The 26,591-nt window shown below is 47.0% G+C and overlaps 4 protein-coding genes across 6 annotated transcripts; 1 reads left to right on the top strand and 3 right to left on the bottom strand.

The window, feature by feature from the left end:
- Positions 1–381: 381 nt before the first annotated feature.
- Positions 382–1,909, bottom strand: LOC136493527 (transcription repressor OFP1-like). The gene has a single exon (XM_066489626.1). The coding sequence runs from the start codon at positions 1,737–1,739 to the stop codon at positions 561–563; it is 1,179 nt and encodes a 392-aa protein (XP_066345723.1). The 5' UTR covers positions 1,740–1,909; the 3' UTR covers positions 382–560.
- Positions 1,910–7,516: 5,607 nt separating this feature from the next.
- LOC136493510 (uncharacterized) lies at positions 7,517–11,196 on the top strand. Of its 3 annotated transcripts, none has more exons than XM_066489607.1 (9): positions 7,517–7,806; positions 7,905–7,978; positions 8,055–8,136; positions 8,537–8,587; positions 8,788–8,888; positions 9,140–9,293; positions 9,370–9,558; positions 9,832–9,988; positions 10,483–11,196. In XM_066489607.1, exons 1-8 carry the CDS (start codon positions 7,651–7,653, stop codon positions 9,958–9,960), a joined length of 936 nt encoding a protein of 311 aa, XP_066345704.1. In that variant the 5' UTR covers positions 7,517–7,650; the 3' UTR covers positions 9,961–9,988; positions 10,483–11,196. The 3 variants fall into 3 exon arrangements, with proteins under 3 accessions (XP_066345704.1, XP_066345702.1, XP_066345701.1); XM_066489605.1 differs by lacking the exon at positions 10,483–11,196 and adding an exon at positions 10,074–10,318; XM_066489604.1 differs by lacking the exon at positions 10,483–11,196 and having other exon boundaries at positions 9,832–10,321.
- A 106-nt stretch (positions 11,197–11,302) lies between these two features.
- On the bottom strand, positions 11,303–12,089 carry LOC136493511 (uncharacterized). The gene has a single exon (XM_066489608.1). It carries the CDS (start codon positions 11,826–11,828, stop codon positions 11,502–11,504), a length of 327 nt encoding a protein of 108 aa, XP_066345705.1. The 5' UTR covers positions 11,829–12,089; the 3' UTR covers positions 11,303–11,501.
- A 6,457-nt stretch (positions 12,090–18,546) lies between these two features.
- LOC136491162 (GDSL esterase/lipase At5g41890) lies at positions 18,547–20,041 on the bottom strand. The gene is made up of 5 exons (XM_066487395.1): positions 19,812–20,041; positions 19,601–19,731; positions 19,279–19,521; positions 18,929–19,187; positions 18,547–18,782 (listed from the first exon to the last, which is right to left on the bottom strand). The coding sequence occupies exons 1-5, from the start codon at positions 19,831–19,833 to the stop codon at positions 18,547–18,549; spliced, it is 891 nt and encodes a 296-aa protein (XP_066343492.1). The 5' UTR covers positions 19,834–20,041.
- Positions 20,042–26,591: the final 6,550 nt, after the last annotated feature.

Below are 26,591 nucleotides of genomic sequence, written 5' to 3'. Positions count from 1 at the left end.
TCCCTTCCTGGCTCCCGCGGTCCCGCCTCCCGTGCGTCACTTCAACCCACAAGTGAAGTGACAAGCCCACCGCTACTGCACCGTCGCCACCACCATAATAACTCGATGCACGGGCCCTCCACTGCCAGCCATCCAACCACCGTCGCCCTCCCTCTCTCGCAGGCTCGCAGCGATGCCGCCGATCGAAGCGCCTTTCCGCCTGGCCTCCCCCGGCCTGCTTGCATTTGCATTGCAGTTTTTCCCGCAAGCGGCCACGGGTTTTACGGCGAAGGCCGAAGGCCCCTCTCGCGTGTCGGCTTGCCTCGTGCCCCTTGCGCGCGCGGAATAGAACGGCACTGCCGTTCACGGGATCGTATGGTTGGAGAATATTGGAGTCGAACAGAACTCAAACTGGAAAGCATTATTCACAAACAAATCCGGAGAACATCTGTATCACTGCATGCGGTAGATTAGATTCGCGGTACGGCGGCCAGATGACATTGCGAGCAATCGAGCTTAAGCAGCAACGGATGCATGAGCCAGCTACATTGTTTGTACTGCTAGTAGTAAACAAGTACGCGTTAGCGCCACGCCCGCGGAGGCGGGGCGTGCCGGCGGCGCGGTGGCGTCGGTGCCCTAGGCCACGAGCGCGGCGGAGTCGTCGTTGTCGTCGTCCTGGCGGCGACGACGGGCTCGCGGCGGCCGTGGGCCGTCTTGGCGGAGAACGCCTCGTCCCAGATCTCGGTGAAGGCGCGGAGGATGGCGTCGTGGTGGCGCGGCGCGTTCAGCGCCAGGAAGTGGCGGAGCAGCTCGCGGAGCTCGTCGCCTGTCACGATCCGGTTCTCCACGATCATGTTCACCATGGAGCGCCGGAAGTCGCTCAGCGGGTCGTCCGACTGCTTCACCACCGCAACGCCCACGCCCACGCCCACGCTCCCGTCCAGCCTCACGGGGCCGGCGCCGGCGTCGCAGCTCTTGGCTTGCCTGTGGTTCGGGGCCTGCGGTGTCGGGAACACGTTGGAGTCGTCTTTCTTGCCGCCTTTGTCCGTGCTCTTCACCTTGAGCTGCTGCTCCGGCGGCAATGGCAATGGTGGAGGTGGAGGCGGCGGCGGCGGTTGCTTGGAGTGGACCGCTTCAACTTGTCTGTCTGCTTTGACCATGCTCTTTGTCTTCCGGTGCAGCTGCGTAATCTGAAACTGGAAAGAAGTCGCCGACGCCGGCGGCGGCTGCGGGGAGAAGTTGCCGTGACCTTCTTTGCTGTCGCCGCCACCGCTGTGCACAGCTCGTTGCTTCACTGACCGCGCTGGTAACGGCGGCGGAGGTGGCGACAAGTAATCCTTGCTGGTGCTCTTCCGCTCCCACGACACGACGCTCTGCTCGAGCTCGTTGAGCTGGCGCAGCAGGCCGGAGAAGCTCACCGTGGCCTCCCTCTTGCAGTTCACCTCCTCGCCGTCACCCTCGGCGTCCGCGTCCTCCCACGGGAGGGACGACGACGACGCGGAGGGCACGGTGAGCGTGCCCGTGGACCCGGACGCCGTCGACGACGGGTGCGTCGTCGTCGTCCTCGCCCAGCGCCACGTCGCGGTCGTCTCCGTGGCGGTGGTCGTGGTGGCGGCGGAGTAGGGCGACGCGGACCCGGACGCCGCCACCGCCACCGCCACGGCCTTGGCGTCCCTGCACCCGCACCCGAGCGCGAACCCGCCGCCGGCGACGACGCCGACGCCGACACGCTTCTTGGCAGTACCGGCGCCGGGGCTCATCGTCCCTCGCGCTCTCGCGGCGTAGAGTGTACGTACGTGTACGTGTGCGCTCGTGTCGCGCGCGCGGTTCACGGGAGTCTTGGACGGTGGCCACCGGCCGGCGGGGACCTTATATGCTGGGTGGTTTGTCTCGTGGTCCTCGTGAGCTGGCGCCGTTCGGCTCGCTGAAATTTGACTGAGTTGACTGCTGTTCTGACTAAATTATTGCGAGAGAAAAATACTATTTCGACAAAAAAAAAAGCTGAATAGTATGAATTATAAGTTAAGTCGAACCGGTCAAAGCGACGACGATGCAGGTGGGCTAAAGCTGGGTCAGATTCAGACCCTCGGAATTGAACGGGTACATACTGTAAAAAATCCTCCTTTTTTCAAACTTTCCGTTCGAAAAAGGTCTAAAGGGACGCCAGATTGAGATACTGTTTCGAAGACATCGAAACAGCTGTATTCGCGAACCGCGAACAGTAGAACGGAAGCACTGTATAGAACTGAATCGGCCATCGCTTCGATTTGTCCCCACTAACAGGCGAGCCGCGAGCCAGTGGACTGTATCCTTGGCCGCGATTGTTTGATAGATACACGGGAACCACTGGTGAATAATACTCCTACGCGTCTCGCATGCCCGCCCGCATGTGCAATCATACACTAGGCGCCGCAAATGAATTTTAGATATGGTCCCTGAACTGATCTCTGGGGCGGTTCGGATGCATGAAAAAACGGCCGATGCTGATACTGATTTGTTGAGAGAAAAATTATTTCTCTGAACGGCGGTTGCTGCTGCCTGCAGTGCTACTGAGATCGGGATCGGAGGAAACGGAATTGTGTGCTCTAGTGACCGTGATCCGATGGTTCCTTTTTCCTTCGGATAGAGCGGTTAGCAGCGAGTCCCGAGGTGCTTGTCCATATTGGGAGAGCCGAGCCAGCAGCAGCAGCCATGGCCATGCGCTGCAAGGCGTGTAGGATCATATCCTAACGACAAAGCCACATGGGATCGTAGATTCGTAGTATTAGTATACACGCTTGTGCCGGTAATCTAGTACAATAGGAGTATATATAAACAAGCTAAGGTGTCACAAGTCTCATTACTGACTCGAGTATTTAAACTGCTTCATGTATATCCACTAATCTCGTAGGTCCCATGCATGCGGCGAATCCCAATCAGGCATTGTTTGGATACGCATGTATTCGTCTCAATCCACGTGTATTAAAGTGGATTAAAATAGAATTAAACTAAATTCTATTTTATTCTAGATTACCCGGCCTCAGAGACCATGTGATGGGGGCGTGACCATCGTTCTCAGGACAATTCAATAGATGTCCAGCAGCAACTAGCTAGCTGCCTAGCTCGTCCACAAATTTTGTCGCTTCATGAGCAGATTGCATAATGTTAACAGTAGTATCAAAACTGCTGAGTACTGCCATCTCTGAGACGTGTTTGCAGTTTGTAATTCTTGGACCGCACGCCAGTGTGTCTGTACATGATCATACTGAATGCATTTGAATCTCAAAAAAAGCCATGTAGACGTACGTTCACGGATCAAACTGTCCACTGTCATTTAGTCACAGGTTGGAGCAACTCCAACAGTGAGCAGTCATACTGCTTAAGTTTATATATTACTCTGTTTTTAATACCAGATGACAAAAAACGCACCCCAGCAAGTCCACTATTTGGACATCTAGTGTGTGTGATGGAGCAACATATTGCTATATCACCAAAAAAGAATATTGCTTGAAGATGCTGAAGGAGCATGCCTCTGAAAATCTACGGGATGGGCTCATCCATATTTTATGATCTTCATAATTAGTGAACAAACATTCTTATTAGAATGTTATATTATTACTACTTAATAATTATGACTCTAATATTAGTTTTGGTAAGTGCTAATATATTGATTAGAGCATGGTTTGTGTGCCAATTAGGTAGCAGTAGTGCTAATTATCATATTTTATTTTTAATTAGTCATTGTCAGGACAACAATATTAGTGCATATTCATTAGTTGCTATTATTTGTAAATAAAAGATACAATTAGTCAACTGTTCTTATCCCATGTACTCCTATTCATCCAACCAAACAAAAAAACCCATCCATCCAACCAAACAAGTACGATCGTCTTATCCCGAAATCAATGGATGCTCATATTATATCCAACTCTGGCCTCGAATCAAACATGTAGAAGGATTTCTACTTTCTCCCTCAACACCTTATTATTCCTAGGTAACCCATTCCCCCTACTTTTTTGTTTGTTCCGTTTTACTTTTACCACTCATGCCCGTACGGAGGCTCACTCTTCCTCTCGTTCGTGTGCCGCCTCTACTGCCATCGACCGTTACTCACTGCCCCGTTGATGAGAATCAAGCCCCAACCCCGTTTGTTTTTCCCACTAGTTTTGGGGTCTCAACGAAGATCTAGGTTATGGCCCACATGTGCATGAGTGCGTTGCCACAAATAGTTGAGTTTGGCTCACTTACCGTTGCGTGCTCTCTTCAGTTGCCCGACCTCTATTCGCATGACTCCGGTGACACGTCCCTCCGATCACTCAAATCAGTGTCGCGTCGCTTCGTTTGTCACTCTGTCTGCTCGACCATGGCGAGGCACCCCTCTGACTGCTTGTGCATCCCTCTAGGGGCCCTACCCTAACTACGCACTCCTCTAGTCGTCCTACCGTGGTTGCCTGACCTTGCATGCTAGAGCTCCATTTGCCTCCTTGAGCTGGCTGAGCTCGTCTGACCTAGAGATGGCAATGGGACCCGACCCCTGATTCCCCATGGGGAATTCCTCTATTAGGGGACACAGATAGGGCCAATTTAATCCCCACAAGTATTGAAACGGAGAAAATTTAGTCCCCGTCGGGTTCATGGGACGGGGATGGGAAACCATTCCCCGTTCCCCACGAACCCACCCTGCGCACTTGCTCTTACTCTAAATTACTTCATTGGCATGTTAAAATTGTACCAGAAACTCAACACATAGCCTAGCATAAATAGCAAATCAAACCCTAAAGTAGATGTCTCTTGTAATATAAAATTTTGCTATTCAATTTATATTGATTTGACACCATGGATTTGCATTTGCTTTTCAAATATGAAATTTAGTAATGGGGATGGGTTCCCCGCGGGGATAAATTTCCCACGGGGACAGAAATGGGAGAAAAAGCTACCCGCGAGCATTCGTGCGGACAGAGACAGAGAATGTTTCTCCCCGCGGGGACGGGATGGGGAGCCATCCCCGATGGAAAATTCCCCATTGACATCCCTAGTACTACCCTACCTCGTCACTGTCTAAAAAGAGGAAGAGGACAAGAGGTGGAAAAAAGGGGGAAAAGACTTATTGGCAAGTAGGATCCACTTGTCGAAACAAAAAAAGTAGGACCTGATCTGGAGTTATTGTTGGAGTTAAATTAAAAAACATGGCACAAAAAGTAGAAGATAACCTCAAAATTAAAAATAGTTTTGGGGATATTGCTAGAACTGGTATAATTTTGACGGCACCAAAAGATAGAATGATGGCATCGACAGTGATGGAGTTTCAGGGCGTATTTGATAGGGTGGCCCGAGGGCCTGGCTGCGCTCTCGGGCTGCAACTCCCGTGTTTGATGGCATGTTACTGTTCCTCAGCCCGGATTGCATGGCCCTTAAAGGATCCAAATAGGTGGCTCCCAAGAAACGAGATTTAGGTTCGTTTCTTCTCGACCTGGCTGGCTGCAGCGCTCGTGGGCGCGGTGGATTCATCGCCCGTTTCCTCCTCTCTCGTCCACCGGCCACCACTTCCTCCTACGTGACTCCCAACTCCTCGTCTCGTGTAGGTCCACCTCCACCTCCCTGGCGCCCCTCCTCACGGCGGCCGCCATGGCTGGATCTCGTCCCACGCCACTCCTCATGGCGGCCGCCATGGCTGGATCTCGTCCCACACCACTCCTCACGGCGGCCGCCGAGGCCGGATCTCGTCTGGCGCCACCATGGCGGGGGGCTGGAGCTCGCCCCGCGCCATGCCTATGGCTGGAATTTGCCCCGTGCCACCATGGCCGGAGGACCGAGCTCGCTCCACGTCACGCCGCCCTGCCCCGCGCCATGGACGGGCTCCGGAGGTTGCGCCGCGTCGCCATGGCTGGGTGCCAGAGCTTGCCCGCGCCGCCGGGTCCTAGTGCGGGCGCGGTGCTCGATGAAATGTCAAAAAGGTCAGAGTGTGGTGGTAAAGCTACCGAATGTGTACTGCAGAGTAGCCATACCTCCTTGGACCATAAATCAAACACGATCTCAATTGAACCAAGCTTGTCTGGACCAGGTGAACCAAACATATGACGTTGCACCATAGGAGCCGTGCTGGGTAGGGGCAGCTTATCAAACATGCCCTCAGTGGGCTGCTCATCCGGTTATTCCTCGTGTACGTACTACAGTTATGGTCATGTCCATGTCTGCATATTTCTCCCATGCCCTGCCATCGGCGCGCTGGATTCCTGGTTGTATCTCGCCCGAAGGAGAAAGAGGGCAAGCATGCGTGATGCACAAGGAACACTAGGGGTCTGTTTGTTTGCCTGCACTGAGCTGCCCTGAACGGACGAGTAGAGCCTGGCTATTCTCAGACAAGCTAGATTGGGCAACTCCTCTTTTGTTTGGTGGACTTGTATCTACTGAGTCTGGTGTGCACAGATATTGTTTGTTTGCCTACGCTGCGCTGAAGGGCCCACATGTCAGCCACACTCACCAACCACTTGCACCCATATCGGAGCCCGAGCGAGCCGTGCTCGAGAGAAACGAGCTTCACCTTCGTTTCCTCCCGGCCTTGCCCAAGGACGCTTTGGATTCTGTGCTGCACGAAGTCTAGGTAAACAAACAAGTGATGTTGCATCTCTTAAGTGATGTTGCATCTCTTGAGCCTGGCGCTGGCTGCCGTGGAGGCAAACAAACACGCCCTAGTAGTATGTTGCCGTGGCCCCGTGGACATCGTCAAACGTCAATTCGTGATTTCGAGGTTTGGCAGCTACCTGCTGCCCTGCAAATCATGGTGTTCAAATGTCGACGCGATTATGCTTCATATCAGTAATCCGTCCCCCCCAGCCATGCAGACGACAGAAAAATAGAACAGTGAGGACGGGTGCAGGTTGGTGCATTTCGGCCGGTGCCGTCATGGGAAATCGGGTGATTTTGCGGCTTTGTAATTTGCAGTCTGCACCCGGCACCCCGTACCACGTTATCACGGTACACGACGAGTGCATTAGCCGTGATCGTAGGTGGCTCTACCTCTACTGAGCCGGCGGGCGTGATGACTAAGGACACAGGAGAGTGATGAGCAGCACCAATGGTCGTGCATCCGTGGTGGCGTGGTCCGCGGTCCCTGGAGTAACTGAGATGAAGGATCCGTTTTGGAAGTTAAGCTTGCGAGATGACCAGCAATGCGTTCCTTTTGTGGAGTATGCGAGATGAGCATCCGAATGCTTGACACTTGAAAATCCAATCGTGACGATGTACCTGTTGCAAACAAGAAGCAAAGAAGCCAAGAGCCCAAGAACCATTACACTCTGGGCAATTCGCTGGTCCGAAACTTGACTGAAAACACTGTTCTGGCTGAATTATTGTAAGAGAAAAATACTGTTTCGACTAAAAAAATAAGCCGAATATGAGGTAAGCCGAACATATGTGCGCGCCTCCCAATTCCACTCTAGTAGGACCCCAAAGTAGAAAATCGCGGACTTTCTTCTCGCTCTCGGGCCTTCAGATATAAGAGCCCAAAAGGGCCAACCACATTACGCCCAGGATTTGGTTAACCGGGCTAGCTCATTCGATCCTTTGCCGCTTGCTGGGCCAACACCGAATCCACGCACACCGACGCCGCCCATCAAAAAAACCCTCTCCGCTGCGCTCCCGGTCACCGCTGCACCGCCTCTACAGCCCCAAGTCCACCGCTAATCGCCGGTCATGGCCCAGGCTCCGGCGCGCGCCGCCTCCGCCGTGCGGCTCTTCGACGCGCACTGCCACCTGCAAGACCCCCGCGTCGCGGCCGTCGCCCCCGCCCTCATACGCGCCGCCGCCGCATCCGGCGTCGCACGCTTCGCTGTAAACGGCACCTCCGAGGTGCGCCCTCCGCTCCAAGCCTCCTCATCTCATCTCCAGGTTCACGGGCGTACATAGCTCCTCGCTGACTCTTCCCTTAATCGACACGACACGTGCAGAAGGACTGGCACCTGGTGAAGCAGATGGGCGAGGATCACCCAGCCGTCGTCCCCTGCTTCGGCCTGCACCCATGGTGAGAGTTGAGGTTACCCTGCTTGCCTCTCGCGTTGCTCTGCTGACTGTGTTCCGTGGTCCCATCACTTTGGTAGGTGGGTACCCGAGAGGTCGCCGGATTGGATGAATTCGCTGCGGCGTTTCTTTGCCGAAACCCCGGAGGCGGCTGTTGGGGAGGTGAGCTTTTCTGCCATCCAAAAATTCCAAATCCACTATCAGTTGTAAAGCTGTTAATAAAAGTGGTGTTTCGCCGGCATTTGATTTGATTATCTGGACCTCTGGATCTTCTAAGCTGCAAAGTAAGGCTTCCATAACAGGAATTTGGTTATTTTATTATGGTCAAGTGATTATCAGATTCAGTAATTCGGTACTTGTTCTGGCACCCCTAGGCCCTCTTGTTACTTCTTCTGTTCTTTAGTTCTATAGCTAAGGCAGTCATTTCTGGATTGACACTTCGAGTATCCATTGAATTTCCCATGAATCCTAGTCTTTTTCTTATGTGCCTTAAGGGCCCCCAGACCCCCCTCATCTGCTCTATTATTTTGTTTAACTCTTGTCTCATGTTCTACTAATGCAGATTGGTCTGGACAAAGGTTCACATGGAAAAACCATCGACTTCGGAGAACAGGTCTGTACTTAACAATAGCATGAACCCTGCACTTCATGTTGCATGCTTGTGTATCGGTTTTGTTAGAAGTTTCAGTTGCATGGTGAATATTGCTATTTCAGCTATTAATGATCTGCTTTTAGTTGTTTGTACACAAATGTGCCCTTTTAATTTTTTATACCCATAGGTCCATAACAACAGCAAAACAAGTCTTATCACAGGTTGAAGTGTTACAACGACAACTTGAACTTGCTAAGGAATTGGAGAGACCTGTTTCTGTTCATTGTGTGCGGGCATTTGGTGATCTTCTGGAAGTACTGAAGTAAGACATGCTATTTTTTCTTCATTACAATCTACATCCAGTTTGAATTTCGTAATTTGCACTGCTCATGTAACTATGTGGCACATGTCGTTTTGTATGTAAGGGATATGGTGATTCTGTTACATAGAAACCAAGGCCATTATAGTCTTGCTTGTATTAGACACAAATGACTTACTGAGTGAGATGCCCACGTAAGGCCTTGTTGCTATTATTTACTAACATACTTTCTTGTGTTAACATTTGGTCGCCAGGCAAACTGGACCTTTCCCAGCAGGCGTATTGTTACATTCTTATATGGGATCTTCAGAAATGGTGTCTGGCCTTGCAAATTTAGGCTGTTACTTTTCACTATCTGGCTTCTTGATAGGCATGAAATCCACTAAAGCGAAGCAAATGCTGAAGTCAGTAAGTAGGCTGATTGTATACTAATGATATTTCATCTCAGAAGGGTTTACTAGTTAACAGGGTTTTTTTTTCTTAGATACCCTTGGATAGAATTCTTTTAGAGACAGATGCACCTGATGCATTACCAAGATTGGACAATGTTTCTGTATCATCAGTCCCTGTTCACAGTTCAGCTGCAGATACTGAAAAGTGTCACATAGATTCAGAATCACAGGCTGCTAATGCATCAAATGAGTCCTTGAACCATCCAGAAAATATCCATATCGTAAGTTTTTTTTTATTGGGATGCTCTTGTCTAAAATTTCTTTCCAGAAGCTTTTTCCTTACTTATTTCGTTTTATGTGTTCATGTACCTTAAGAAAAATATACAACAAAATATGCTTGCTCTCCTTCCTGTGTGCAATTTGAAAAGCATGATTGTATATTATTAACACTTAAGTCCTTTTGTTTAAATTGCTGAAGCAATCCAGTGCCAGTTTCAAACATTGAGGGATGAGAAAATACTTCTAACAAACTGTGGGGGTCCCTTATTTTCCAGGTTTTGAAGTATGTCGCATCCCTCCTTGAAATGCCAGAGTCAGAATTGGCGGAGCTGAGTTACAAGAATGCTACCAAGCTGTTTTCTTATCCTGGCTCCAAAGTTCAACATGAAGCTGAAGCCATCTAAATAGGGTTCAGCACTACCTTAGTCACTGGTCAGCAAATCTGAAACCTGTTCTTTTGAGTTTAGACTCCTGCCTTTTCTCCCCTCCTTAATGCTGTTTGTGTACCGGATTGTAGGGACTCCCAGAAACACTGCTTGAAAACTGAAATGGCTGTACATCACTGTTAATATTGGTGAAATAAAATGGATATTGAATCAAAGCAGCACAACTGCTATCAAACATTAATATCTGTATTTTTTTGTTTGATGAGAAGTACAATAGTTAAGCAACAAGACATCCAAATTAGTGGTATCCATTGTTTTTCATGTTGCCATTGAATGATGAACCATAGAGAAAACAGCCAGTGTTCCTTTTTCCTACTGGTCCAGCAGTTTTTGGCCCTGAAGGCTAGAACAGATAGATACACTGATTTTGCCTTAAATAGTAACCTGAAAACAGTCTGCGTAATGAGGATTTAGTTGATAGTACTATATTGTAGGTTTCAGTGGCAACATCTGAGTTCTGGCTTGATAACCTGTTAGCAGAGTTGACTTGCATCCCTACACCGCTGCGGTCTACAAGGATGGGCTGGTTATGGTGGTGGCGAAACAGAGTGAGAGAAGAGACATTTAATATGGTCCCTTGCACTCAACGGGTTTTAGGCCCTGTTCAGCTTTGCTGAAAAGTCATGGCTGAAAGTACTGTTCGCTGATTTGTTTGAGAGAAAAACATTGTTCGTTCGCTGAAATAGTACGACTCATAAGGCGAACATGGCTTAATTTGCCGTCACTAGGACCGAGGATTGTAGATTTGTAGTGTGTCAAACAATGGACAATTCTGGGATATCAGTTGCCACTTCCCAGGACATTCCGTACCAAGCAAAATCCATTCGCAGCCTCGGTTGGTCCTTATACAAGCAATTACGACTACGAGATACTCCGTTTCATCCCTAGGTTGGTGCTTCAGGCACTCAGAAGAACGCGTTCTTTTATGCTAGGATAAGCTCAGGTCCATGCCAACGAATGAACCGGCCGGTCCAGTTCCAATATCCTAGTCTTATCGTTAATCCACTGAGGAACTACCCGGTGAGAAATATCAACAGCCGGGCCCCATGGCCGCATAATGCACGTCTACTTCTCGACAAGACGCCGATCAATGGAGTACACGATTCGGCAGCTAGCGTACGCTCGCCTTGGGACTGGGAAGCGAAACAAATCTGCCGAGAGGTCGCACTCACCGGAGGAATCGAAGGGAGGAACCGACCAAAGTAAACACATCATGTCGACGCTTTCCCGCTCTATCTGAGAACATATCACGCACCTTAGCAAGAACACATATTTTTGCAAGATCGAAGTACCGAAGAGATTAACCAGAGGAAACATGTACATGTAAGCATAGGTATGTACATCATATTACAAAATTGTGAAGAAGCAATGATGAAACAAAACTACGGAGGTGCTCTGATCAAACACGTATGCACAAGCAAGCGCGGAAGCAACTGAGCATGAACATCGATCGACGATCCTACACAAAAAGGCGCGGCAGCGCGGGCTGGCGCAGCTAGCTAAGCTGACGCATACACGCCAGCGTCGGGCGGTGGCGGTGGCGCCTGGCGGCCACACGGGCCGGAGGCGAGGAGGGAGAGCCAGGCCAGGACGGGCGTGCCGAGGAGGACGAGCCCCGCGGGCACCATCCAGAGCCGCGCGTTCGCCGGGTGGAACGCCAGCGCCCACCACACCAGCAGCGCCGCGCCACCGAGCCCCACCGCGACGAGGCCCGCGGCCGTGGCAGACAGCCACGACGACGACCACGGCGCAGAACGCCGCAGCAGGCAGCTGGGGTCCGTGGCTGCGGGGTGGTCCGGTTTCTCTGGCCCCGGGGCGGCCTCCATGGTGGATCGGAGCTGCTAGTGGAGAGCCGACACGCGGCCGGCCGGGTCCAAGCTTTGTGTTGTGTGCATATATAGCCGGCCCCGCGCGCCCTTGAGTTCGTTTCGTTGCACCGGCGGCGGTCCTGCCGTTGGTCGGGCTGATAATATCAGATGCGCACTGCTTTTGCTCGGTTCTTCTTCAATTTTGCTTGGGGTCATCGTGCGCTTCTGTAACACCACTCGTTGGCCTGGCTTGCGACTGCGATGCACCATACGTTGGACTACCGGGCTCGACCCGTCGACCGTTCGAAGACAGCAACTAGTAGTAGCCTGAGAAGGCGGCTGTTTCTTTTTCTTTCAGTCTTTGCAGACCCCAGGAAAAAAGTAGAGCAAGAGGACATTGTTCCAAACCCAAGATATTAAAAAGTGAAAAAGAAGAAATTGCACTTGGAAAAGAGCGGACTGGTCGCATTCTTCTCGTCAACATGGAACAAATTGACCAATTTGCAGCCATTCCTAGTCAACCAGAGGAAACTAAAGCAAGCACAAGCTGTTAGATTCATAGTGTACCTTTCTGTAACCGTAGATCTGGGGTAAGCCTCCTCGTTCTTGTGTAGTTTCACCGCAGCAGTGTAGACGCCGGTACTATGGCGTTGTAGGCGTCGTGGTGGCGATGCAGGCGAGGTCCAGTGGTGACGGTGGTGACCCTGCAGGGGCGACAACAGAGTCGGTGGGCTTCCCGTCGCTGGCAGCACTCCTTTAATCGGATTAGGTTTACTGTGGTGGATCACGGCGGTTCAGACCAACCTCATAGTTAGAGCCGTGATCCCCACCTCTCTTTTATATGTGCTGTGTGACAGGGGCCCATCAACCGTATTAGGGTTGGGCGCCCCCCATCAGGGCGCAGAGACAATGGCCCAATAGACCGTTGGGCATATTGGTGGAGATCAACTAACATTCTTCCTCTTGATCTCATTACTATCTTTCAATTTCATATCATTTACTTTTGTTCATTCCATTACAGATTAGCGCATAGAGCATGTCTCATCGTCACGGTTCATTACCGATAGATTTAACAGCTATAACACACTACTATGTTCTGAAATAGATACTTATCTTTGGGCCTTCTTTTGTCCAGGAATTTTAGGCTTTTCCCTTAAACCCATGCTAACTACATGTTCTCTGAACACGTTGGGTGGTAAACCTTTTGTAAGCGGATCCGCGAGCATCTTTTCTGTACTTATATGCTCAAGACTTATAACTTGATCCCGGACTTTATCTTTCACAACATAATACTCTATGTCAATGTGTTTGGCAGCACCACTTGACTTATGTTGTGAGCATACTGTACTGTCGGATTATTATCGCAGTATAACTTAAGTGGTCTATAGATGTCGTCAACCACCTTCAAACCGGGTATGAACTTCTTTAGCCAGTTCACCTGCCCCGTTGCCTCATAACACGCTACAAACCGACATACATTGTGGACGATGTAGTGACAGTTTGCTGTGAGCTTTTCCATGAAATAGCTCCCCTTGCGAGAGTGAATACATATCCAGACGTGAATTTTCTATCATCTCCCGCATAATCAGAATCTAAATATCTCACTATATGGAGTGAATCAGATCTTCTATACGTTATTATGAGGCCTTTTGTTTCTTGCAAATAACGCAAGACTTTCTTTACTAATTTTTAGTGTTCTGTTCCAGAATTGCTCTGGAATCTGCCAAGTAATCCGGTAACAAATACCAAGTCAGGGCGCATCTATACTTGAGCATATTGTAAGCTTCCGACAACTGAAGCATATGGAACCACTTTTATTTGATCGATCTCATATTGGTTCCTGGGGTATTTAAAATCCCCATATTCGTCGCCCTTGACTATAGGAACAGGTGAGGGACTATATTTGTGCATACAGAATTTCTTTAAGATTCTTTCTATGTATGCCTTTTGTGACAGTCCCTTTACTTCTATCTCGGTGAATCTCGATCCCTAGAACGAACGAGGCTTCACCAAAATCTTTCATATCAAATTTTGAGGACAAAAACTTCTTTGTCTCCAGTAGTAGACTGACATCACTACTAGCAAGTAAGATATCATCCACATACAGGATAAGAAAGATAAACTTCCCATTCTTAAACTTTGTATAGACACAATTGTCCTCTACATTCTCTTTAAACCTAAAATTCTTTATTGTCTGATCAAACTTCAAGAACCATTGTCTTGAAGCTTGTTTTAATCCTTAAATAGATTTCTTTAGGCGACATCATATTCGTTCTTTTCCTTCTATGACAAAACCTTTCGGCTGTGCCATGTAAACATTTTCCTCCAAGTCCCCATTGAGAAATGTCGTCTTTGCATCTATCTGATGTAATTCTAAATCGTAATGTGCCACTAATGCCATTATGATTCTGAAGGAATCCTTACATGAGACTGTAGAAAAGGTCTCATTGTAATTAATCCCTTCTCTTTACGTAAAGTCTTTTGCCACAAGTTGTACTTTATCTCTCTCTATATTTCTTTGGGAGTCAAGTTTTGTTTTGTAGACCCATTTACAGCCTATTATTTTGGCTCCTTTAGGAATTATCTTCAAGTCCCAAACTTTATTGGCATTCATAGATTTCATTTCATCTTCCATGGCCTCAAGCCACTTTGATGAATGATCACTTTTCATGGCTTATTCAAATGAGGTGGGATCATCCTCTATTTAAAATTTCTCAGTGTTGTATACTTCATTGTCATTAGGAATAACTGATTTTCTAACTCTTTGAGACCTTCTAGGGGCCTCCATATTTTGCACATCTTCTGTTTGAGGTTGTTGTTGCTCCCCCTCATGTGTGACAATAGGTTCTATAGGATCCTAAAGAACAGGTTCCTTATCATCATTCATTGTTGCCACAGGCGGAATAACAACAGGTGCTGGCACCACAATATCTAACACTATCGGTGCAGCGACAGCAAGTAGTGAGAAAAATAGCTCATGAATCATTGGAGTGGGTGCATACACTCGTTTTTATTCAAGGTCAATTTCTCGAGCTACCATGCTCCCCCTCATCAATTCATCCTCTAGGAAGACAGCGTGTCTCGTTTTCATAAACTTTGTATGTCTTTCTGGACAGTAGAAACGAAAAACTTTTGATTTTTTTGGGTAGCCAATGAAATGGCAACTTACTGTTTTGGGATCTAGCTTCCCATTATTTGGGTTAAATCTTTTAGCCTCAACAGGGCTCCCCCGTACACGTAAGTGTTTAGTGAGGGTACTCTTCCTATCCATAACTCATATGGCATTTTCGGCACCGACTTACTTGGTACTCTATTGAGAATATGAATAGCAGTTTTTAACGCCTCCATCCATAGGCTCATCTATAAGGTGGAGTAACTTATCATACTACGCACCATATCTATCAGGGTACGATTGTGTCTTTCAGCTACTCCATTCTGTTGATGTTCGCCCAGTGTAGAATACTAGGCTACTTTACTATTCTCCTGTAAGAACCTTGCAAAAGGTCTAGGAATTTAGCCATATGGGGTATGCCGACTGTAATACTCCTCCACGGTCGGACCTGACTATCTTAATCTTTAAATTGCGTTGGATTTCAGCTTTTGCCTTAAATATCTACATTTATCCAATGCTTCTATTCTTTCTTTGATTGGATAAATGTAGACATAACGGGAGTAATCATCTGTGAATATTATGAACGAATCATTACCATCCACACTCTTTACAAGAAACTAACCACAGATGTCTGTGTGAATGATGTGTAAAATTCCTGCGCTTCGTTTGGCATCTTTCTTAACTTTCTTTACATATTTTTCTTTTATGCATTCTCTGCATTGTTCTAAATCTGAGAGCTCTAATGGAGGAAGAATATTATTCTTAACTAGTCTTTTATTCTCCTCCTCGAAATATGGCCTAAACGATAGTGCCATAATTTTGAGGACGCATCGTGAGCCCTCTTATACCACAATTTCTAGATTAACTTTCTGTCACCAACTGTTTTATCAGCTGGGTAGTATATGTCTTTGAAGAGCCAGTGAACTGACTCTTTATTCTATCGAGGTACTCGGTGACCGTGTCACACTCTGGTACTGAGCCCACAATTATAGGCTTAATCGTGTTCTTTATCACAGCTAAAAATTTCTTGTTGACAGTGACCCTCTTCCTATGCTCAAAGTCATAGGACATCTTTTGGGATTCAAAATCCCTCTCTTTAGTTATCCAAACGACATCATCCTCGTTTGTCTCCCTCACCGGTACCACAGACTCTGTGGAACACGGCGAGGTAACTACCCAGTCCACCTTAGATAAAATGAAAATTAGGTCAAACCTTTTCTTAACATAAAAATAACACAATTTGCATGCCTTGATTCCAACGTTGATCAAAATCAAACATACAACTGTTCGTATACACCAATTCTACATCACCGTTGGACAGAAATAGAATTAATGTATAAAATCATTAAAATTCACAACTGTTCTTACACACTAATTCTACATCACCGTTGGGCAGAAATAGAATTAATACATAAATTATTAAAATTTACAACTGTTCTTATACACTAATTCTACATCACCATTGGGCAGAAATAGAATTAATGCATAAATCATTAAAATTACGATATTGTTATTAACAACATTGGTCAGAAAATAACAACATCATAATCATGTCAAAATCTCTTTTTCTCCAATTATATAATTGTTTTTATACACTGACTCTACATCATCGTTGGACAGAAATAGAATTAATGCATAAAATCATTAAAATTACGATATTGTTATTAACAACGTTGGTCAGAAAATAACAACATCATAATCATGTTAAAATCTCTTTTTCTCCAATTAAATATCACGATGTTTCAAAATAACTGGAGAATTAACAATTTCTTTAGCAGCGGAAAAACTCTCTTTTTCTCCAATTAAATATCACGTTGGTTCAAAATAACTGGAGAATAAACAATTTCTTTAGCAGCGAAAAACGTATACCCAATTACTTTTCTAATTTTCTTTGAGCTATTTTTCATTTTCCAAAAATTAGTAATTACTGGAAAAGAAAAAATTGATCTTGATTCTTTCACTGTTTTCGGCCCAACCGGCAAAAACGGCCCACGACCCACAGCCGCAAGCGCGCTCTTCTTCGCGCTCCCTCACGCCCAGGCCATAACCTGGGCTTGGGCCGGGAAAGTGGCTTCACGCCCTCGCCCGCCTGGGCCGAAAGGCAGCCCGGTTGATCTGTGCCGTTCGTTCTGATCGGACGATCGCGCGCGCGGATAGGGAGAACAAAACCCCGCCCGCGGCCGTGCCCTCCAAACCCTAACTCATTCTCATTCTCTGCCTCTCTCTCTCTCTTCGCTCTCTCACGTCGAGCCGCCTCTCTCTCTCTCTCTCTTCGCTCTCTCACGCCGAGTCGACACCGAGCGAGATTGAGCGAGGACGGTAGAGCCATGGCGCCATCGTCGGCCCCCTCGTCGGCGTGCACGTTCCCCAGCGGGTGAGCGGCCTGGCCGCTACGCCCCCTTGGCCGAGCCCGAGCAAAACATCTCCTCCGGCTCGGCCCTCTTCTCCCGCGCCGGCGAAAGGTTAGCACTGCGCAGCGGCGAGGTAGGCCACCTCTTCTCCTTCTTCCCCTTGCCCTTCTTCTTTTGGGATTAACCCGATTTGGGGATGGGGTTAAAAATTAGGGTTAGGGTTTCGGCATTTGCACTGTTCTTCTTTCCTAGAGGATCTGCGCGGGTTTAGGGTTTGGCTTTGATTCTTTTCTAGGCTGAATCCCTCTTCTTTTTCTTTTGGATCTTGTTTCTCTTTTCAGTTGAGTCCGATTGAGATGAGGATTCGTTCTAGGGTTATGGTTTCGCTTTTCTTTTGATTTCTTTCTTTTCGGAGTTCATCCGAATCGGGATCTAGGGTTCGGGTTCACTATTGTTCTTCCCCATGGTCACTTCGTGGGTTAGGGTTTGGCTTCATGAGCCAAGGGCCCTTCCTCTTCACCCAGTTAGGGTTAAGGTTGGGGAACCATTGTTCTTCTTTCTTTTTACTCTTTTTCTTAGATCCAAACTAGGTCTGTTCTTTTCTTGCCGTGCGCCAACGAGGACGGCGGTGCGGCACTTTTCCCAGCGCGGTGGCGGTGGTGACCGGGGTTCCAGTGACGTCCGCCACCCCCGGTCTCTTTTCAATTTGCTTTTACCCGGTTAGGGTTAGGGTTAGTGTTACACATTGGTAATCTGGCTTCGATACCATTGTTAGATTCATAGTGTATCTTTCTGTAACCGTAGATCCGGGGTAAGCCTTCTCGTCCTTGTGTAGTTTCGCCGCAGCAGTGTAGACGCCGGTACCATGGCGTTGTAGGCGTCGTGGTGGCGATGTAGGCGAGGTCCAGTGGCGACGGTGGTGACCCTGCAGGAGCGACGGCGGAGTCGGTGGGCTTCCCGTCGCTGGCAGCACTCCTTTGATCAGATTAGGTTTACTGTGGTGGATCACGACGGCTCAGGCCAACCTTATAGTTAGAGCCGTGATCCCCACCTCTCTTTTATATGTGCTGTGTGACAGGGGCCCATCAACCGTATTAAGGTTGGGCGCCCCCGATCAGGACGCAGAGACAAGAGCCCGGACCTATTGGTGGAGATCAACTAACACAAGCAAGCGAAGGAAAAACTAAACAAGGCAGACCAAACTACACCCAGGACAAACCAATGAAACACTGAACCAGCTTGCACTTCACGTCGAGGTACCAGTTCGTCGATATCATTTGTGCTTGTATTGGGACAGCTCGCGGACATTGATAGGCCAAGCCGTAGCCGCGTCGCCATCGAGAAGTTTGCTGGCGACGATGAGGTTGGCGGCTTCAGTCGGGTGGAATGCATCCCAGAACATGTACTTGGAGCAATCACTGCACAGCGAGGAGCTAGAGTTGGCGACGCCAATGCAGAGAAACGGCGAGAAGCTACCGCCGCAGCAGGGGTCCAGCGCGTCATCGAAACCTGGCAGTGTCAAAGAGCCAAGATTTCATTTACCACAGGCGACCCTTTGTATGTTCAGTAACAGCAGGAGGTGTGAAGTTTGGAATACTGAAATCTGAAGGCCGGCATTTTGCAGGAAGCAGAAGCAACAACGAAGGGAAGCGTACCATATTGGCGGTAGTTCTGAATGATCTCCATAACGATCTTGTACGTGTCTGTGTACACAAATTTACTCTCCGGACCCATCTCCTGGTTCATCTTCTCGACCATCCTCTTTAGTTTCTTGTTGTAACCTTTAGTGACTTGGTTCGCTGATGCTGAACACTCCCTTGCTGGCATGAACTCCAGAGCACGAACGTACGGTATACAACCGAGCGGCCCAACATCGGACACAACAAACTTTCTAGCCCCTAGTTCATTTAGCCTCTTCATTTCATTGAGGAAAAGAAAAATGTAGGTCAGTTTCGAAATAAGAACAATCGACTGGAAACTTCAGTAGACGTTTAACCGGTAGAACCTTCAGATAAAATGTCAGGTTGGAAACCAATGCATCCTGGAAATGTGATGGATCAGGCTTCTCTCGTCCAAAAAACGGCACTGAAGGTGACAGATACTCCAGGATGTCATTGGATCCTGCTGCTACAATAAAGAGTGCCTTCTTGAAGAAATATGTTGCAGCTTCTTCGTCCATCGTCTCCCGTATCTGTGATCTGGTCTTTTTGAAGTAGCTTATTTGCTGTCCTAGCGGAATTCTTCCAATCTACAATGATGTTTTATATTTAAGAAAGAAACATTGAAAAAATGGAAATGACAGCTAAGTAATTAATGAAGTCTCGTACATAAAAAGAACCAGTATCATCAAATATGCCAGAAGAACTAGAGCCATAGTTGATCCCGCTGTTGGTCATTGCAGCACTTGAGTTCGGGGCCAAGAAGGGTGGAGGAAGAGATTTCTGCCCTAGGGATTCACCTGACAGCACAGTGCCTGAAACGTTAAATCCAAGTATATATGCAATCATAGTTATTCATGAAACTTAGACCTGACATTACCCATGATATCTGCAATGGTCATGCCATTTGTGAACCTTCCGGTTGGCTTGCCACCGGAGAATCCAAAATCGACGCCATATGGTTGTGCGTTGGCCTTGGAAAGGGTCACGAGGTAGTCATTGTTGTCTGCATCAACAAGGGAGTCTCCAAAGATGAAGAGAGCAGGCGGCTCTGCTACAGATGAAGGGAAAATGAACAGCAGCGCCGTAACGAGGAGAGATGAGCAGTGGAGTGCACGGTACAGAGTCATCTTATGCCTTTTGCATTGCAAACTTTAGACCTAGGAGACATGCCTGAGGTAGCATATATTCACATGCACATGCACTTGGCATTGGCATGCTTTTTGTGTGTGCATACGTTGCCTGCACAGGCTAATGTACACTTTCACATGGTCATTGCCTCACTAGCCTGACTGCTTCAGCAAAAGAGACAAAGCATCACAACGGTTCGGACTTTAGATGCAACTGAGGTGCTGTTTGGTTTCCGCAGTGGCAACGGGAACGCTAATGCAATCGGTTACCGGGTCTCGCTGTTACAAGCGACCGTAAACGCTCTTTGTTTGGATCATGGCTTGAATGTTACCTGTTCTTTGTCCTCGGAGAAAGAGAATGGTGTCTTCTTCTTGATAAGTCTGAAAGTACTTCTAGACATAGATCAGTTGTTAATACTTAGCTTAAATAAAAGACTTGGGTCGCCAAGCGCAGTCGCGGCTATGGCGCCGCAACGACGTGGCCACTGGGGTTGGAGTCGAGGAAGCTGTGCAGGCGTGGTCTAGTGGCGGTGACGAAGGCGATGCCGCTTCCCGTCGCTTACAGCATGCCCTTTAGATCGGCTTAGGGATAGAAAAACCGGTGAGGTGCTGGCGGCTGCAGTGAACCTCGTGTCTTGCGCCCTGACCTCCACCTTCCTCTTTATAGCGCTGCGTGACGGGGCCCATCAGCCAGGAGAACGGCTGGGCGCCCCTGATCAGGACGCGGATCAAGGGCCCAATTGGTCGTTGGGCCAACTGGTGGAGATCAATCTAACATTCTCCCTCTTGATCTCACCTTATGACTTAAACTTAATTTTCTTTATCTTTTTCCCATTCCATCGTAGATCGGTGCATAGAGCGTGCCTTATCGTCATGGTCAGTAGCCATTAGATTAAACAGCTATAATGCACCTCTCTGTTTTGGAACAGATTCTCAACTAGGCCCTTAGTATCCAGAAATCATAGGCTTTTCCGTAAACCCATATCGGCTGTGTGTTCTCTAAATGCACTGGGTGGTTAGCCTTTGGTAAGCGAATCCACAAGTACTTGCTTGGTACTTATATGCTTAATGCTTTCAAAATAATTCTATATTTTCTCCTTTACAATATATAACTTAATGTCAATGTGTTTGGCAACACACTTGACCTATTGTCTTAGGAGTTAACTACATTAAATGGTTATTGCTATTGACTATCATTGTTAAATCCGGGTACATATTCCCTTAACCACTTTTGCCTGTTCCTGAGGCCTCATGACAAGCTATACTATGGTATGCATCATTGATGACACCATAATTGTTTCATTGGAGCTTTTCCACAATAATACTCCAACTATGAGTGTTAGCAACTACTGTGAATTTTACTACACATCTCGCCAAACCTTAACATTTGTATCCACAACTATTTTAGAGTACTTGTTCTTTCTTACTCAACACGAGGTCTATGATACTTTGCAAAAATTGTAAGACATTCTTAACTTCATTCCAGTGATCTATATCTGGACTAGACTTCTGCCAAAATATCCTAGATACGTAAGCTACGTCAGTGTAAGTTCTTACTTGTACATTCATTAAGCTTTCAATAGTTGAAGCATATGGAACCATGTTCATTTGATCGATCTCATATCGGTTCCTGTAACACTGAAAGTTCCCAAATCTATTACCCTTGACTATAGGAGCAGACATAGGTTTCCTCGCATGCATACTTTATTTCTTTTGAATATTTTCTAAGTATGCCTTTGCGATAGTCCTAATACCCCTTTTCATCTATCTCAGTAAATTTCAATTCCTAGAACAAATGATGCTTCACCAAGATCATTCACATTGAAACTTGAGGACAAAGACTTCTTCTTCTCCAATGGCAGATTAACATTACTACTAGTGAGTAGGATGTCATCTATACACAGGATGTGGAAAAAGAATTTTCCATTCATGAACTTCGCATAAACGTTATTGTCCTCATTTTCTTTAAACCCAAACTTTCTTATCGTTTCATCAACTTCAAATACTACTTTCTAGAGACTTGTTTTAACCCATAAATGGATTTCTACAAGCAACATCACATACGTTCTTTTTCTTCCACGACAAAATCTTTGGGTTGTGCCATTTAAACATTTTCATACAAATCCTTGTTGGGGAATGTCGTCTTTACATCCATCTGATGTAACTCTAAATCGTAATGTGCCAATAACATCATTATGATTCTAAAAGAATCCTTGCATGAGACTAGAGAGAAAACTCTCATCGTAATCAATTCATTCTCTTTGCGTAAAGCCTTTTGCTGCAAGTCATGCTTTATATCTTTCCACATTCCCTTTGGAGTCACATTTTATCTTGTAGACCCTTTCACAGCCTACTATTTTAGCTCCATTAGGAATTTCTTCTAAGTCCCAAACATCGTTGGTATTCATCGAATTCATTTCAACTTCCATAGGTTCTTGCTATTCAAATGAGTAAACGCATCTCATGGCTTCTTCAAATGAGGTGGGATCACCCTCTATTTAATTTTTTCACTAACATAGACTTCATAGTCATCAGAAAACTGGTTTACTAATTCTTTGAGACCTTTTAGGGCCTCAGTTAGTGGCACTTTCATGTGGGGCTGTTGTTGCTCTTTATTGCCAAGAGGCAATTGATTCTACAGGCTCCTGTATTACAAGATCCTTGTTTACATTATCCATCTTCTTCGAAGAGCCAATAATAGGTGTTGTATAAATCATGCAATATCAATATGTATTGAGAAATTCGTTGTTTTGAATCACTAAAGTGGGCACTCAGTCCCGCTTCTCTTCAAGTCATAGGTCTCTACATACCATGCTCCCCCAGATCGTCCCATCTTTTATAAAGATAGTGTATCTTATAATTTCTTATTTGGGTTCAATCTGTTAAAACCTTATATGATGCTTTAAGCATCGCTTTAATTTCTTTGATGGTGACTAAAGGGGACCGTGACGCCTAAGAGGGGGGGTGAATTAGATAACTTAAAATTCTAACTCTAAACTATGGCCTCTTTTTCTACTCATAGCAAAACCTATGCAAAAGATAAACTATCTAAATGTACAACTATAGTTTTGCTAGTGTGTTGCTATCTCTACCGCAAAAGGAGCAATGTAATCAATGTAAATGCAGAAGCTAAAGAGCAAGGTAAAGATATGCAAACTTCTGTCGACGACTCTGGTATTTTTACTGAGGTATCAAGAAGCACGCAAGCTTCCCCCTAGTCATCGTTGGAGCCCCTCGCAAGGGCCAAGCTTCTGGTCAGGTAACTCCGTGGATAGCCTCAGGACTTTCCCACGCGCAAGTGGGTCTCCAACGTGCCTTCCGATAAGCCTCTCCAGGATGCTCCCCACCGTCTTCACTATCAAGCTTCCGGTCGAAACGCCGCGGGCCTTGTTTCCTCCGTTACACGGTGGCGGCCACACCACAAACGCGGTTGGTGTGATCTCGCAAGACTACAAGCCCCTCCGATGTACAACAATGATGCGCGCAAGCACCGAGTGGTAAGAGGTATGCAAACCTCGCTAAGCACTAGGCCTAAACCTAGAGCAAGCGCATAAGCGGTGGTCTAAGCAACCTAAGCACTTCGTAAAGCACCTACGCTAATCACCTAATGAATCACTAACCACTATGTAAGTAGAGATCACTAAAATGGTGTATCAACACCATTGACATGTTTCCTCAGCTCCATCCTTTTAAAATGGCCGGTTGGGGGTCTATTTATAAGCCCCACTGAGAAAGTAGCCATTGGGGACGAAATCTCGCTTTTCTTCTACTGACCAGACGCTGATCATGTCCTGACTGGACGCGTCCGGTCGTCCTGGCCGTTAGAGCCACGATTAACTGATCGAACGATGCCAGCGTTTGGTCACATGCCACCGGACGCGTCCGATCGCATTTTCATCGCTCTGGAACCTCTCTGTACTCGACCAGACTCTGTTGTCCTATGTTCGGTCGATCTACCACCAGCGTCCGGTCCAACGTCCGGTCGCTACTGCTGATGCCTATTGTCGAGCCTCTTGATTGGAGCGTCTGGTTGCTTTCCCAGCGTTCGGTCCAGTGTCTGGTCACCTCTGTGAGCTTGTTTCTTCGTAATCTTGCATACGGCTTAGTTCCTATCTTCGTGCTTGGACTTTGTTTGATATCTTGGGTCTTCTCTTGTGCTCCTAGGGTCTTGCTTATGGTGTTGATCATCGGATCATCACGCCACCTTTGTCCAAGTCACGTCTTGCATCCTATTGAACTACAAAACAATCACTTACAAATTTATTAGTCCAATTTGGTTGTGTTGGTTATCAAACACCGAAATCCAAAGTAAATGGGCCTAGGGTCCATTTTCCTTACAATCTCCCCCTTTTTGGTGATTAATGACAACACGACCAAAGCAAGCAAATAATAAAAATTTGGAATTTAAAAACTATCTACTTGCTAGGATGCAATGCAAGGGGCAAGGTTATATGATGCTAAAAGATACTACTTGTAAGACTAGAAGATATCATTTGAACACTTATCTTGCCCTTGCAAAAATCCCCATGTGGTATTATGGATTTAAGCCATAAATTCTCTCCATTACATAGGCTAATCCATAATCCACTATCCTCCATTTCTCGGACCATTACCACTTGTAGACACCACTTATAGACTATTACCACTTTGAAAGGTCCTAATGGCTAGAGGATGGGGTGAATAGCCTATTAAAAAAACCACAACAACACTTAACAAGCCGGTTAGATAATTATAAGGCGAAGCAAGTGTTGTGGTAGCCTACTACAATAGCAAGCCACCTACCACAATTCTAGTTTATATAGTTTCTATCCACATAATAGCTATGACACTATACTAAGTTAGTGTGCTCTCAAAAGCTAACTAAAGAGCCACACTAACCAAACTAACAAGCTCTCACAACTAGCTACACTAAAGAGCTTGACAACTAGTTTGCGGTAATGTAAAGAGAATGAGCAAGATGTTTATACCGCCGTGTCGAGGAAAGAGCCAAACAATCACAAGAATGAATACCAATGAAGACCAATCACCTCGGAATCAAATGATGAACACAATGATTTTTTTTACCGAGGTTCACTTGTTTGCCGGTAAGCTACTCCTCGTTGTGGCGATTCACTCACTTGGAGGTTCACGCGCTAATTGGCATCATACACCAAACCCTTAATAGGGTGCCGCGCAACCAACATAAGATGAGGATCACACAAGCCACGAGCAATTCACTAGAGTACCTTTTGGCTCTCCACCGGGGAAAGGTCAAGAACCCCTCACAATCACCACGATCAGAGCCGAAGACAATCACCACCCTCCGCTCGACGATCCTCGCTGCTCCAAGCTGTCTAGGTGGCGGCAACCACCAAGAGTAACAAGCGAATCTCGCAGCGAAACACGAACACCAAATGCCTCTAGATACAAACACTCAAGCAATGCACTTGGATTATCTCTCAATCTCACAAAAATAACGAACAATGATGGAGATGAGTGGGAGGGCTTTGGCTAAGCTCATAAGGTTGCTATGTCAATACAAATGGCCAAGAGAGTGAGCTTGAGCAGGCTATGGGGCTTAAATAGAAGCCTCCATGAAATAGAGTCGTTGTACCCCTTCATCAGGCACAACACGGGGTGACCGAACGCTCCGGTCATATTGACCAGACGCTGGACCTCAATGTCCGGTCACGTGATGCGTGCCACATGTCCCCTCTCTTTAAATACTGAGCGCTCGATCTCAACGGTCAAGTGATGACCAGACGCAGCAGCTCAAAATGACCGGACGCTGAACCACAGCGTCCGATCGTTTCTAGTAAGCATCAAGAGACGACTTTTCATGATCGGATGCGTCCGGTCATGCTTGACCGGACTCACTCTGTGTCCGGTCACACGGTGACTCCCCTGTGCATGACCATGTCAGTGTGACTAGACGCAACCAGCCAGCGTCCGGTCATTTTAGTGCCAGCGTCCGGTCGACGACCGACGCTGTGCTTCTTCTGCTGCTACTGACCGAACACGCCGATCCTTCAGAGACCAGCGTCCGGTCACTTACAGTGACCATGTTCACCTAAGTTTAGGGCGTCGGTGGCACCGTCGGACTGTCCGCACTCTACGGGCGGACACTCCGCCGGTGAAGTTTCTAACCCTTGCTCAAATATGCCAACCACCAAGTGTATCACCTTGTGCACATGTGTGTTAGCATATTTTCACAAACATTTTCAAGGGTGTTAGCACTCCACTAGATCCTAAATGCATATGCAATGAATTAGAGCATCTAGTGGCACTTTGATAACCGCATTTCAATACGAGTTTCACCCCTCTTAATAGTACGGCTATCGAATCTAAATGTGATCACACTCGCTAAGTGTCTTGATCACCAAAACAAAATGGCTACTACCATTTATACCTTTGCCTTGAGCCTTTTATTTTTCTCTTTCTTCTTTTCAAGTCCAAGCACTTGATCATCACCATGGCATCACCATCATCATGTCATTGATCTTCATTTGCTTTACCACTTGGAATGTGCTACCTATCTCATGGTCACTTGA

This window comes from Miscanthus floridulus, chromosome 11 (assembly GCF_019320115.1).
Source record: "Miscanthus floridulus cultivar M001 chromosome 11, ASM1932011v1, whole genome shotgun sequence".
Taxonomy (NCBI): domain Eukaryota; kingdom Viridiplantae; phylum Streptophyta; class Magnoliopsida; order Poales; family Poaceae; genus Miscanthus; species Miscanthus floridulus.
This window is presented reverse-complemented; position numbering and strand designations above follow the sequence as displayed.

Bases quoted from the DNA above. Each gene is read 5' to 3' on its own strand.
- LOC136493527 (XM_066489626.1), bottom strand. From the start codon at position 1,739: ATGAGCCCCGGCGCCGGTACTGCCAAGAAGCGTGTCGGCGTCGGCGTC.
- LOC136493510 (XM_066489607.1), top strand. From the start codon at position 7,651: ATGGCCCAGGCTCCGGCGCGCGCCGCCTCCGCCGTGCGGCTCTTCGAC. The intron at 8,137-8,536 runs GTGAGCTTTTCT...CTACTAATGCAG, and splicing joins CGGAGGCGGCTGTTGGGGAG to ATTGGTCTGGACAAAGGTTC. The intron at 8,588-8,787 runs GTCTGTACTTAA...GTCTTATCACAG, and splicing joins CCATCGACTTCGGAGAACAG to GTTGAAGTGTTACAACGACA.
- LOC136493511 (XM_066489608.1), bottom strand. From the start codon at position 11,828: ATGGAGGCCGCCCCGGGGCCAGAGAAACCGGACCACCCCGCAGCCACG.
- LOC136491162 (XM_066487395.1), bottom strand. From the start codon at position 19,833: ATGACCATTGCAGATATCATGG. The intron at 19,522-19,600 runs GTACGAGACTTC...ACATCATTGTAG, and splicing joins ATGATACTGGTTCTTTTTAT to ATTGGAAGAATTCCGCTAGG. The intron at 18,783-18,928 runs GTACGCTTCCCT...TGACACTGCCAG, and splicing joins TCAGAACTACCGCCAATATG to GTTTCGATGACGCGCTGGAC.